The sequence below is a fragment of the Onychostoma macrolepis genome, chromosome 24 (genome assembly GCF_012432095.1).
Source record: "Onychostoma macrolepis isolate SWU-2019 chromosome 24, ASM1243209v1, whole genome shotgun sequence".
NCBI lineage: Eukaryota > Metazoa > Chordata > Actinopteri > Cypriniformes > Cyprinidae > Onychostoma > Onychostoma macrolepis.
Window position 1 is genome coordinate 11,620,642 of NC_081178.1, and position 14,375 is coordinate 11,635,016.

General features: G+C 36.8%; 1 protein-coding gene across 1 annotated transcript; it reads right to left on the reverse strand.

The window, feature by feature from the left end:
* Positions 1 to 758: 758 nt before the first annotated feature.
* Positions 759 to 13,091, reverse strand: ankrd33ba (ankyrin repeat domain 33ba). Its single transcript, XM_058765554.1, has 4 exons — positions 12,117 to 13,091; positions 5,771 to 5,900; positions 5,417 to 5,557; positions 759 to 4,139 (listed from the first exon to the last, which is right to left on the reverse strand). Exons 1-4 carry the CDS (start codon positions 12,525 to 12,527, stop codon positions 3,292 to 3,294), a joined length of 1,530 nt encoding a protein of 509 aa, XP_058621537.1. The 5' UTR covers positions 12,528 to 13,091; the 3' UTR covers positions 759 to 3,291.
* Positions 13,092 to 14,375: the final 1,284 nt, after the last annotated feature.

The window sequence follows — 14,375 nt, forward strand, 5'->3', positions numbered from 1 at the left end:
GTTAATATAAAACCACACATATGCCTTTTTTGCTCTTGAAAACACATTTATAAGATAGAATTGCAATGCCTGATGGAAATATCAGTGCTTTCGCAAACAAGTAGTAACATGTAAGGCTGAAATGGTTTACAAAACTGTAATAGGGAGTCTGTGTGCTTTGGGTTGAATTAATTTCAGACATTTTTGGAGAATAAATTTCCCAGACAAAAATAATCAGTTATTGAAAGATTGCAAATGAATGTTAAAAAATATAGAGGGGTAAATACTGTAGACATCAGTGCCAGTTTGTGTGTGTGTATGTATACATTAAATATAATTTTCTTTCTATTATTTTAAATTTTACATATACATTTGAATTAACTGCAGACATATAGATTAAAAAGAGTAATTTCAATGTTTGCTTAAAAAAAAAAGTTGTGTGTAAGAGACAACATAGAAAAAATATATAAAAAAAGTAACACAAGGTAAAAAATTATCTTCAAAACAATGTTTTATGCCATTTTGAGCTGTTCATGACAGCAGTCTGAGCTAAATTGTACAAATTTGTGGAGAGTAAAAAGTAAAGGAACTTCAGTATTCGCATTGCATGCACTGAAAGTAAATAAATAAATAAAAATTTGTCCTATTAAATATTTTTATGAGGTTAGTAAGTATATGCAATCAGCTCAGCATGAAAAGTTCATGTGTAATCCCCTGGCCTACTTTTCATGGTCTATGAACTAGTAGAGAGTGGCAAAGCCCGTCAGCTTCCTGTTCTCCTCCGCCACCAAACCTAATGCCACTCAGGATTTGCCCCGTTCTCTTCCTCTGTTTCATTATCTCATGTTCTCCAGCTCTCCTCCTATCCCGCTCCGTTCACTTTGTGCTTCACTCAGGTGTTGATAAGAGCCAGCAGCTGCCGCAAACTTCAGGTTGTTCCCACAGCATTTTCTGGGCCCAAAGCAGCAAGACTTATGCATGCGTGCCATTAACAGACCAGCTGGCCAAACCTGCTGTTCCCACTCGGACAAGGTGAACCTCAAAAGCATGAGTGGCAGCTAAACCCTTACGAAATGTCATGTTTCAGGTCAAGGTTGTACTTTTCCACAGCATGGTATCTGGAAATCGAGCACTGGCTTTGAAGCCAGTTCAGAGTGACCCAAACCCTGGGGTCTATCTGACATTCAGGCCTTCACAGTGTATTTGTTTTTGATAGGCTATCAGCGCTAGTGCAGATCCCACATCAGTGCTTTGGTTCTCCAGCAGAGGGCTCTTCATTGTTCTTCAGACGGTGTCCTGAGGCAAGTGCTGACCTTGCAAGACTGATAAGTCCCTCAGCGTCTGTCAGCTCGTACCGGTGACCTCAATAGCTTAATAAGGTGTGTGCTTCACCTTTACTCCTGCTCAAAGTTCAACAAATGGAGTCACACTTTGGATTTATAAAGTAGTTTTTATTCCAAAATTACAATGAGATTCTCCTTCCAAGCATTGCTGGTCATTACTTTTGGTTTACAACCTAAAGTAGCGTGTAAACAGTGTTATTTTAAGATAACAGGGTGACCTGACATTAGGTCTGCACTGGTCTTTGCATCTTTATGAATTTAGCTGTGTGGAGTGTGTTTTGTGTAGTCTTGAGTGTTGGACACCGAGGCACAGTGGTGCTGTTTGAGATGATGTGACGGTCAGTTTCAAACAGATAACCCTACACATTCTTTAATTAAATATTGTATTTTTCTGCATGCAGAAGCATTCATACCTGAGATTTGTTGTGATATGTTTGAATTTGGAATAACTTTTTACAGCTCCGAAAGAAATCATAAGAGAGAGCGGGGTAAGCTGTGCCACTTTTTACTTAAGATGCCTCCTATGAGAAGGAATGGAAAAAAAATATGCATAATATTTCAGGATGCCTCCTATGTGTTTATAAAAGGGCCCATGTTAGGGGTAAGCTGTCATGTCAAGGTTAAATCGAATCATTGGGAAATAATTTACATATTAAATTAAAATAACAAATGAGGAAGGGAAATATTTACTAATGTACAGTGCAGTAGCTTTGTAAAGTCTTACTTTGCTGCACATTATTTGCATTTTCATATACCAAGATATCCAGGATAAGGTTAAATATTTCACCAATATACAAGACTTACAAAGGTAAGATTTGTTTCATGTTTTTAAAGAATTCTCTTATGCTCAACAAGGCTGCATTTATTTAATAATAATAAAAAAAAAGTAATACTGTGAAATATTTAGAATAACTGTTTATATATATATATATATATATATATATATATATATTTTTGAATGAATAAAAAGTTCAAAAGAACAGCATCTTTTGTAACATTACAAAATTCTTCAGTCACTTTTGATTAATTTAATGTGTCCTTGCTACATATAAAAGTATTAATCACTTTAAAACAAATCTCACTCACCCTAAACTTTGAACAGTAGTGTGTATGATATATATATATATATATATATATATATATACCTGTATACATTTGTGTTGGCTTTCATGTACAACTATTTACTTTGACATGCAAAGAAATCTTTAGCCTTTTTTAAATGCACCTCTCCATCACAGGCAGCTTTGTATGTAGGGCCCTTAATACATCAAATCCAATCATTTAGTGTGCAAGACACATCTTACCCTACTCTCCCCATATAGTAGCAAATACCATTTGGTAAAAGACAATACATGTTTTTTTTCTTGAACAGTTATAGGTTCAGAACAAAGTCATTAAAGTAATGAACTTAGAGTGCTTTAGTAGTATAAATAAAAAACAATCAAATATGATCCATGATATCACTACCTCTTTTTCAGTCTTTCATTACTTGCTGGTGATTGTCTGTAGCATTTGTCTCTGAAATGTGTGCAAATACAGGCAGATCTTCTGCCGAAATACCATCAACATCTACAACGTTTAGAAAAATGGTTTAAAAATGAGGTATTGACAAAGTATGTTTGTTAAATACATTCACAATGCTACTGTTAAATCTGAAACAATGCTAGCATTTGGACAACTCAAAAAAAATCAAAGAACCCTATTTTAAGAATGTAAACATAAAGTAGCATCTGGTTTTAGTAGTGTACCCACATTAGCTGATCTGGTTAGCTATTTTTCTGATGCTCAAAACACATGAAAAGTGATTAATTAAATCTTTCACTTTACCCCATTTTAAAGAAGATTTAGGAGGAGTTTGGAAGCATTTAGCATTATAAAAAGAAATAACAATAAATAGTAAAATAAATTTGAATCCAACATCAAAATTGCATTTCAAGTATTAAATGGTGAGCAGTATGTCTGCACACACTTATTTCCTTTTGCCCGTAGTGAGTTGACTCTTCGTTATGGCCTCCAGTCTTTTCCTTTCCGCCTCCTCTGCTTTCTTTCGCTCCTCTTTCAGTTCTTTATACCTCCACTTCGGGATCTGGAGGAACTGGTCGTCTATACAGCTGCTTTTCCGCCGCACTTTCTCCGGCATGTAGGTTGGCGTAGGTGCCTTGGAAATCCTCAGCTTGGGCACCACCATACCTGGCCTAACGCTGCTCCTCCTCAGCAGGTGTAAGGGGAGCAGACTGGCCCTGCGGATGGCTGGAGAGGAAGAGGTGGAGCCGTCTGATTGGGCCTGGGGTTGCAGACTCGCACGGCGATCTTTCGATTTGGGAACCAGCAGGACGCGGGAGTTCTGGAAGAGACGTTTGTAGTTATCGAGGCGTTCGGGTCCCAGACTTTTCAGCTGCTCGATGCGTTGTTTTTTTAGTATCTCCTGAACAGAGTACCGGCGTTTTCCCACACAGGGCGGGCTGCCGGGACACACCGTTCGACACGCCGTTGCGATGAAGGGGCTCCCCAGTGATGTTGTCATGCGCACCATGTGATCCAGAACCCCGTCTTCTGAAGCCTTGGTGACGTTACTAATGTCAAAGAAGTCACGTAGTGTCTCTGATATTTTCTGAATGCAGCCTTTGGGCGCCTGAGCTTTGGTCACCAGCGCAGGCAGAAGGGGCCACTCACACCGATAGGTGTCGCAGAACTGATCCGCACACGGCTGCTGCACCAGCCGCGTCATGGCGAACACAGTGTCATAGCGGCTTGTGAAGATGGCCCACTCTCGCGCAGTGAACTTCCTCCCGTTGTCCCTGGCATTTATGTCAGCTCCTGATCAAGAAAGCAAATGTTATTGTGTAATTGAAGTTAGAATTACGGTAATAAATCTGACTTGTAAAAAGCATAATACAACTCTGCTCTGACTTATCACCTGACCACTGTAGCGTCGTGCAGAAACATTCAAAATATTGGTAAGTTTAGCAGTCAAATGTAGTTAAGCAGTTATTTTGTAATAATTCTTGTTACTGACTATAATTGAGTTGAGTAACATAATAATTAAGTTTTGTAGAATCATTATGTAGCTCTTGCCAAAAAATTGGTACATATTGTTCACTACATTCTTGCACTACGTCTTCTTTAGCCATATGGCATTTAAGTCGTTATTCACAGATTTTCGGGGATAAATAATAATTATAATAATATATATATATATATATATTTTTTTTTTTTAATAAATATTAGTTGTATGAAAAATGTTATACATACCATGGAGCCTCACGTGTTAGAATATAAAACAATTTTAGAAAAAAAGAAGGCATGGCAAAAATATAATATTAATAATAATAAAAAAACATAACAGTAAAAAGCATCAAATTGATGCTTATGATCATAAATAATTTTGTTAAAATAATTATTTGGGTGACACATTTTATATATAAAATGTATCTTTACAGGTCAGAATATAAAATTTACTTTAGAAAAAAATAAAATGTCAAAAAAATATGAATAATAATAATAATAATATTATTATTTCTATGGCACACATCATGCATAAAATGCAGCTTCACAGGTCTGAATACAAAATCACTTAAGAAAAAAGTATAGCAAAAAATTAAATATTTTAAAAAATGATTAATAATATAAATTTTTAATAAGTATTATTATTCAAATGGCACACATACATAAACTGCAGCTTCACAGGTCAGAATTTATATAATTTTAGAAAAAATTAAGTATAGCAAAAAATGAAAGAATAAAATATGAAAAAATGAAATGGTAACAAGCAACAAAGCCAAGATACAATGAAAAAAAATGCTGTTCATTGTATCATTGTATCTCACACATTTGTGTGGCTCCAAAAGATTTGTATGAACTCCCGTTGTATGGCAAGAGCTGCATTTTTTTCCACAGAAAAAATAACAGCATGAATAAATAATGACAACTATTTTTAATTTAGGGTTAACTATCCCTTTAAAATCAGTTAATAAATCTGTGGTATGATTCTGTATGCATTGTATCCTTGTCTTGTAGCTAAACAGCTGCTTTATATTGTAGTGTTTCCTGGTACGTCTGTCAGTCTATTGCACAGTGATCTGAGGCTCGAGTACCTGCCAGCATCAGAGCTCTGACACATTCCACTCGACCCTGTATAGCAGCTTTCATCAGAGCGGTGAAACCGTGGCAGTTCCTCTTCTCGATGTCAAGCCCGGGAAAGTAGTTGAGTAGGTAGTTAGTGATTGTGATGTGACCTGCAATTGTTCAGGTGAATTATGGAAATGCAGTCAGCTGTTGAATATGTAACAACATTTCTAGGGCACTCTGCGGTACATTTCTAGTAGTATTTGGAAGTTTTCACACTCATCCATTTACTTTGAACGTTGAAACACTAGTTACTTTACGGTGATCTAAATGTAAATATGTGCAGGTAGTGATTTGGATTGAGGCTGTCCGATCGCTCTTACCCGCCTGAGAAGCAGTGGTGAGGGCTGTATTGCCTTCATTGTCCTGCCAGTTCACATCCAGGTGAGGACACTGGGAGAGAGCAACCACCACATCCACGTACCCTTGGTAGCATGCCATTATTAGTCCAGTCTGCAAAGTCAACACACACACAAGGCATTACTGTCAATATGTTTTCACCCTGGCCAGGAACATTTAGTGGAACTAGCAGTTGGTAAATCTGAGGAAAATGGCTGGGTATTGATACAGATTTCACCATTCAGTTTCCATTTGGATTTGGAAATATATATGGTACAGTAAGCTGTAAACTATACAAGGAACGCCCTCAGTATATTTCTAAGTAAAAATATAATGAATATGTAATACGGTGTATATATTTAACAAAATGATCCTCTCTAGAGTTCATTTTAATGGCTTTCCTGAGTTAAACGTAACTTTACTTGACACAATTTACAAGCGTTTTACCGACGTGCTGATTTAGCGATTGCAAAAGACATTATATATTTCTGAAAGTTTTACTGTTCAAGATGCCACTTGAATTGATTGATTGAATTTTGCGATAAAACCGAGCTATTTGAATATTTGAGTAGACAGCGAATCGATTCACGATTCATATGTTTTTGATTCAATTCAAGAACGATTTTTGCAAATTCTGAACGATTCGATTCCGTTCACAATTAAATTTTGATTCATGATTCGATTCTTTTTAGGTGTGTTCATAGGATTAAACAGTGTTTACCAAGAAAACTTTTTGGTTTGTGCATCAATGAAACAGTATGATGGTATCTGCTGAGCTGGGCGTGTGTGAATTATGATTTATAATCTGGCTTGACGTAGGCAGATTCAAACCTGAAAATGTGCCAAATTGCAAGTATTTCACAGTGTTATTGGCATGATGAAGCAGTGCGGCTGATTTTTGGGGGTTTTCTGTAGGCGTCTGGCATGCCTGTTTCTCTCTTCAGTCAGTCTGGCCTATTTAAGTGTGAACAGTAAGAGTGTGGAACGGAGTGTCAGCAGCGTCTCATCAGACTGACACACAGCTGGAGGCTGCGGACTAAAAATAAACCCCGGCTATGACAATAGGAAAGAGATGCTTCCAGTTGCTGCACATCAGATGACGGTGAAAGTGTGTAATTAAGGTGACGCATGTCATTTTATTGATGTTTAATATACAGAGACATTAGTGAGCCATTAGTAGGTCAGTTTCCAACTGTAAGCACTGCGGCCATGTGACACTGTGAAAACATTATCATATAACCTCTGATTTGTATGTATTATGTATATTATTGCACTTTCATGATGCTTTTTTGGAGCTTGAATGATGGTCGCTATTAACTGTTGTTGTGTCGTAAAAGAGAAGTGTGAAATGTCCTTTTGTGTTCGATGCAAAACAAATCAGCATACAAATGTGAAAACACGAAGGTGAGAAAATGACATTATTTTTGTTTTTAGGTGAACTGTTTTGCAGGTAGATTTATTATTAAAATTTAATTTAGGGTGCAACCCGTTTCCGTTAGTCTGCATGTTTATATCAAATATACTGAGCTTGGTTTAAATACAAATGTAGACATGTGTTGGGGTAATCTGTGGCCTGGTTGATTCTTAAAATAGAAAGGATTAGCCTTGTGAGCCATTGAATGAAAGAGGAGTTACAGGATTTGTCCTCCAGTTCAGCTTTGACAATGAAGACAAATTACAGTGTCTATGATCCTTCTAAAAAAGAACAGAACTGCTTGCTTTGCATATCATATTTGTGGGTGTGAAATGCAAAGTTTAACCTTAATGCTGTACCATATTACGCACTAATACTAAAAATAAGTAGGATTATGTTTACTTTGAACATTAGATTACTTATAGTGACATTTTAGGCATTTTTAGGATGAATAGTGATATATGACAGACTGGTAAAACAAGCTGGCCTCAAAAAAGTGTGACAGGAGCAAGCTGGCCTGGATTTGATAATATCGTGTCAGTCTGGCTGTGAAGTATTGGAGTCCCAGAAAACAGGTCAGTGGGTAACATCCATCCACAGATGTTCTGTCAATGACTTGATATTACATCAACACCAGGCTCAAAGTGATCCTGACGCATTCATCAACTGGAAAGCCCTACCTGCACAGCAGTGTGTAAATGAAATGCCTTGAATCTGCCAGAGAGTTGTCAGTTAAACTGGCTGAATTTACTTACCCGCTAGGCCCTGTGTTGTAGTTTAACACTATTGAGCTTTACTGAAATTAGTCCAGATTCTTCATACCAACAAATGCAAGAATACGGATTTGCAAGAACACGTATACTGAACTCCTATAGCTGCACGGTAAACAGGATGTTGGGGGTCATGAGTATGGATGTAAGTAATGGAAAATACAGATGGGCTTGAAAATGCAGATGTTATGCATCTTGTAATGATATTAACAGTTCACTCAAAAGAGGCCTTTAAATCAACTCTGCTTCTGTGTTTGCAGCATTCCAGTATGTGAGCTGAGAAGAAATTTCTGCATGGTGTAATGTTGTAAATAGGAACATTAGTCAGTTTTTAGTAGTTGCCTTTATGTGAATTTGCTTAAGTATGACAACAAAAATACAGTAATGTTCTGAAATATTATTACAATTTAATAATAACTGTTTTCTAAAATATATGTATTCCTTTGATGGTAAATATGAATTTTCAGCAGTCAGTCTTCAATCTCACATGATCCTGAAGAAATTATTCTAATATGCTGATTTGGTGCCCAAATAATTATTGGGGTTCAGTTAATACACTGTAAAAAAAAAAAAAAAAGCTTCAGCAGATTTTTGAGTTTGCTCAACTTATTTTTGTGGGAGATTCTCAAATTGTTGTTGTATAAACTTAAAACAACAAGTTGAGAAAACTCAAAAATCTGATTGCCTTAAAATTTTAAGTTGGCTAAACTTTTTTTTTTTTAACAGTGTAATAATGGTTCTCATTATAATTATTATTATTATTATCGATGTTGACAACATATTTTTTGCTACATGAACAACAATACATTTTTTGTGATTCTTTGATGAATAGAAAGTTCAATGAACACCATTTATTTGAAATTGTAATATTTTGTAACATTATATAAATGTCTTTACTGTCACTTTTGATCAACTGTATCCTTGCTAATGTATTAATTTCTTTAAGAAAAAAAAATACTTTATCACAAACTCCTGAATGGTGTATCACAGTTTCCACAAAATATTAATGTTTTTAATATTGATCATAATAAGAAATATTTTAGCACCAAATCAGCATATTAGAATGATTTCTGAAGGAGGAATGGCTGCTAAAAATTCAGCTTTGCATCACAGGAATAAATTCCATTTTTAAATGTATTCAAATGGAGCCAGTTTTTTAAAATTGTAATAACATGTAAAAAATATTTTGGTTATTACTGTGTTACTGTATTGTTTTTTTTCCGGCCCAGGAAGAGATGTAATGCTCACTGACTAATGGCCTTATTTACAGCATTACACCATGCAGAGATGGTCTCAAATGAACAGAGCACATGCTGGAACTATTAGTGGGGAAATCCTGTGCCTGTTGCTCTGAACTGTCCCGTAGAAGAGTGATGAGAGATGAGATAAGAGATGAGCCTGTGTGAAGAGATGCTCTTGAGGTTCCTCAGAGGAATTCCAAAGTCTCATCCCACTACAGCTCTATCTGTTAGGCTACCAGGAATGGATAGCCATGCCGTCATATCAGCTTCTCTTTATAGAGTGTATTGATTTTGTGTTTTTAAACACATTCTCTTGAATCTAAGCTTTTAAGTTGTAATGTGATACATTCTGAACTGTCGAGGCCTCGAGCTCTGGGAGGTGGTCATTTGGGGACTCATTTTTTGAGGAATGACCAGGTTTGGGCTAGAAAGAGAAAAGGCAAGAGGCTTGTTCTTGTGACTGTGTAACTCCATTATTAAACCCTCAAGGCCTGCACATCATTTGTGAATTACTCGTGCACATTTTGCACAATGTGTTTTGCATTTAGCTTTTATATAATGTAATTATCCCACAACACATGCCTTAGAGGTCACAGCAGACTGCCAGAATCAACCCTGAAACTTCACATGTTTGATGTTCATGTAAAATCGATTGTCTAACTAATTTTGTTAGTGGAACGTTATAACTCTACCACATTCACACCACAATATAAATTTAAAGGCTAGATCACACTGCCCCAACAAGAAGTGTTGGGTTTTGTTAGATATTTGTTGGACTATCACAATTAAGCTAGGTCACACTGAAGTACTTTGGGTATCTTGCGCATTATAAAAGTGCTTACTCAAGGTTTGGCATGTGGACAGCCTTTGCATTCCTCAATTTTTACCACAAACGTATACATTATTAATTAAGCTCCCATCATTAACAGCTATGAAACAACGTCTTGTTCTTTATGAAAGTCTATAAAAAAAACTCTATAAACCTATAAATAATAATAACAAACTATTTAAATCTGTTCTGTTTTGTATGCGTGGTAATAAAACTCACACAATTCGTAACATTTCCAGTAGGCCTACGTTTTATTTGTAACATTTCTTCTGTTTGGCTATTAAAGTTGTTTTCTTTTCTCATTTGACCCCAAATGCTTTAACTGTTGGCTCACTCATTGGTTTTCAACTCATTACAAGTCGATTTGGACATGTTCAAGCAAGACGGTTCTCAGTTAAGTGAGTTGTAAAAGAAGTAGTTCACCCAAAAATGAAAATTTGCTGTTAATTTATCCATCCTTAGGCCATTCAAAGTGTGACTTTTTTTCTTCAGTGGAACAATAAAGAAGGTTTTTTAGCTGAAATCTGATCCTTGGTGATTCATAAAGTGAAACTCAATGGCTGCCATCACTTAGACTCAAAAAAGCATATCATGCAACACAAAATTGGCTCCTGGCTATATATTGAGGTCTATCTGACAATACATTATTTACAGCATTATTACCTGTAATTCATAGCCTCAGTCAAACGGTCCAGTGATGTCCAGTTCACGAACAAGCGATTCTTTTGAACTGGATCTTTTTAGTGAACTATGAATCAGTTCACCAAATCAGACTAAACCTTCTGAAACAGTTTGCAGCTCATGCAGCACAGGTCTACAAATTATTCAATCAAAACTCACTTTTGGACATGATCGGCAGTCGCTCCGAAGATTATACCAGTGTAGCATATGATGCTATGATGCTGGTTTTTACCAACTTATACAGTGCTCCAGTTCCTCCAGCCACACACTGAACTTGCACAGACCAATCGTTTTGCTTCATAAGACCTCAATATAGCGCCAGTAGCCATGGGCATTCATTTTGTGTTGCCTAATGTGCTTTTTTGACTCTCAAAGTGACGGTAGCCATTGACTTAGGCTACATTTTATAAATCACCAAGGACAATGGTTTCAGCTAAAAATCTTTTCTGTATGCTACTGAAGTTGTCCTGACGGTGAGTAAATTAACAGCAATTGTTTTGTTTTTGGGTGAATTAGCCTATCTCTTTTACCTGGATTATTGAAATCTGAAAAGATCTTTCTCTGACTGCCTCGCACACCCCTGATTCAATTCAATTCAATTCGTAAATGAATCGTTTAGACCAGTTTTGTTCAATTGTTTAAATGAAAAGATCCGACTCAAGAAAACGATTCGTTACATCCTTGTCCCTGTTGAAAAAAAAAATAGAACCCTGCCCAAAACACAATAGAAAATGTAATGTATGGTCAGAGGAGAACTGGCCCCCCGACTGAGCCTGGTTTCTCCCAAGGTTTTTTTTTTTCTCCATTCTGTCTCAGAAGGAGTTTTGGTTCCTTGCCGCTGTCGCCTCTGGCTTGCTCAGTTGGGGACACTTAATTTCTAGCGATTATCGCCGATTTGATTGCACAGATACTATTTAAACTAAACTGAGCTAGACAATGACATCTCTGAATTCAATAATGAAATGCCTTTAATTGAAATTTGAGTGTTTAATCTTATCATTATACATTACTGACACTCTATCCTCCAATTTGATACTGTTAAGTGCTTTGACACAATCTGTATTGTAAAAGCGCTATATAAATAAAGGTGACTTGACTTGACTTGACTTAATGGTTTTAATGGTTATAATGGGAATTGTATTGGTTTTAATGGAAACTATAATGGTGTCTACTGGTATGTGATGGATTCTGTTGGTGGGATGTTAAATCCTACTGGAAAAATGCCCAAAACACACTACAAAAAGGAATTTTGTAATGGTTTTACTGGAAAAAGCTAATGGTTTATAGTGGTATTTTAATGGAAACCATTGGAATTTCTGTGATGGTTTCCACTGGGCTTCTATTGTGACAAAACTTAATTAGCCTATTAATTTAATTTGTGTCTGATATACTTACTCTATTGTTTTTGTCCGTCTCCTGGACATCCTCCTCCGTGACACCTTGTCTAATCATGAGTTTCACTATAAGCGCGTTGTTGTTGCAACACGCCTGAAAAAAGGACAGCGGTGCTGGACTCTCCGGGGAAGGGGTTCTCTCCGAATCAGCGAAGTCATCGTCCGGCGGATAAAAGGAGTCATCTGAGACGATGCTCCTGGTATCCGGCAGGTCTGAGAAGTCATCCAGCTCCTCGAAGTCCTCATCCAACTCGACCGAGCCGAGGTATTCATCATAATCGTTATCGGCCGAGCGATCAGGTGATTCCTCCACGATAGTGGGACAGATCTGGGCGCTTTTAGCATGTTTAGGTGTTTTAACCCTTCCTGGAGATGATACTCCGCCATCCCTGCTGTCCGTTATCAGAACCATTTAACCCCAATAGGATAAAATCCTCAAGTCATGCGGATCAAACACCTCCTGGTCTCCTTCGGTTGCATTTAGGTACGTTAAAGTCATAGATACCAAACGAGCAAAAATAACAGTTTAATCTCCAAACTGAGGTTCAAATCTTCTTTTAAGTATCCGCGACTTCATTTTCCCCCCACTCATACAGAAAGCAAGTGCAATTGGTGTCCATGTAACAAAACCTTACCGTAGTTTTATCAGCTCATTTGAATAATTTCTGTTTGTATAACGCCACTGTCATTGTAGTGTTCCTCAGCAGCACTCGGCGACGAACAGAAACGCACGTGGAAACAGAAAACTCCCGAAAATAAGTATCTGCAGTTGCGTGTAAAGTGAAACAATCTTCAGAATGTCGCAATTTGTTCCCTGAGAAACTTTTCAGACATTGTGATGTGCCAAACAAACAGCACTGAGTGAGGATGGAAGCGCTGGACATTCCCCGCAGAAGATAACAGTGAAAAAGACGAGTGCGCTACAAAACTCTGCCTCCATAATCCGATTAGATGCCCTCCTCTTTCTCTCTCACGCGCGCGCACACACACACACACACACACACACACACACAAACTACTTTTTCTTCCTCCCTCACTCTATATATTTTTGCATATATAGGTCAGTTTTTCTTCTCCCCTAAACTATTAAGCTAGTTATTGAAAAATACACTATAATACTAATATTTAAAATTACATAAAACACTTTTCTCTGATGAAAAGTGAATTTCTTTTATTATTTTGTTATTTTTGTAGGTCAAAATGATAAAAGTTGATATTACTGTCATTTATTATAACATTTAAAAGAATGACAGCAAAAGTTTGGATTTTTTTTTTTTTTTTTTGCCTTTTATAAAATATACATTAAATTTAAATAAATACCTTCTTAAAGTAATTTCTTTAATCAATTTTTTTTATATCATGTGAACACAAAAGTTACTGAAACTTGTTATTTCTGGAAAGTACAAAGTTTTGTTTACCATCATCGTGGGCTTTTTTCTCTACTTAGTGACTCTGTGTTGGGGATGTCCCTTTGTGACAGAACCAGAGTAACTCAACTTTCCGTCACTTGTGGTTCTTCTTTAGACTTCACATGTAACAAAACCTTGGATGGTTTCCATCATCTATCGCTACAGTCCTTTTCAAATGATGTCATTCACATTTCAATTCTGAAAGCAAAGCACAGCACTTACAAATTCAGATTGGCACCTAATTTAGGAAAGTCACAGCACACACACACAAACGCCTCCAAGTCACACATTACAGCTAATGTGTGTGCTCTATTACAAGCTCAAGCTTTTTCCACAATCCTAACACTCTCATTTCATTGAGTTCTAAGATAAGTGCCATAATTGCTGTGACTAATTAGTGAGTCGTTTAGCCCCGAACAGCTGGGAGCTTGGGCTCCATCCCCTTCACTTGCAGCTGTGATCTTATCAGTCAAACATACGTACAGCGCAGCAGTCCACCCCGCTTTGTATGCTTGCGTTCGACCGTTACACATCTGTTAGAGGAAGTAGTGTTGGTTTTAAAAACAAGTAAACTGTGCTGCCAAAAATGAGTCATTATCTAACTGCCAGAGACACAATGGTGTTTCTGCAGAACTTCACTCTCTATTGTATCCTGTATAATCCACTATATCTGCACAACTACTGTACTGCACAGTAGCCCTGCATTATTAATTATAATATTTAGAATATTAATCAGTTTTAGAATTGACATTTGTGGCACAGTACTGATTATTACATAAAATTAATTTTCACTTGTCCCTCTTTTTAAATAAATAAATAAATCTGGGTTACAATGAGGCACTTACAGTGGA

Bases quoted from the DNA above. Each gene is read 5' to 3' on its own strand.
- ankrd33ba (XM_058765554.1), bottom strand. From the start codon at position 12,527: ATGGTTCTGATAACGGACAGCAGGGATGGCGGAGTATCATCTCCAGGA. The intron at 5,901-12,116 runs GTAAGTATATCA...TTGACTTTGCAG, and splicing joins AGACGGACAAAAACAATAGA to ACTGGACTAATAATGGCATG. The intron at 4,140-5,416 runs GTACTCGAGCCT...TTTCTTGATCAG, and splicing joins CAGAGCTCTGATGCTGGCAG to GAGCTGACATAAATGCCAGG.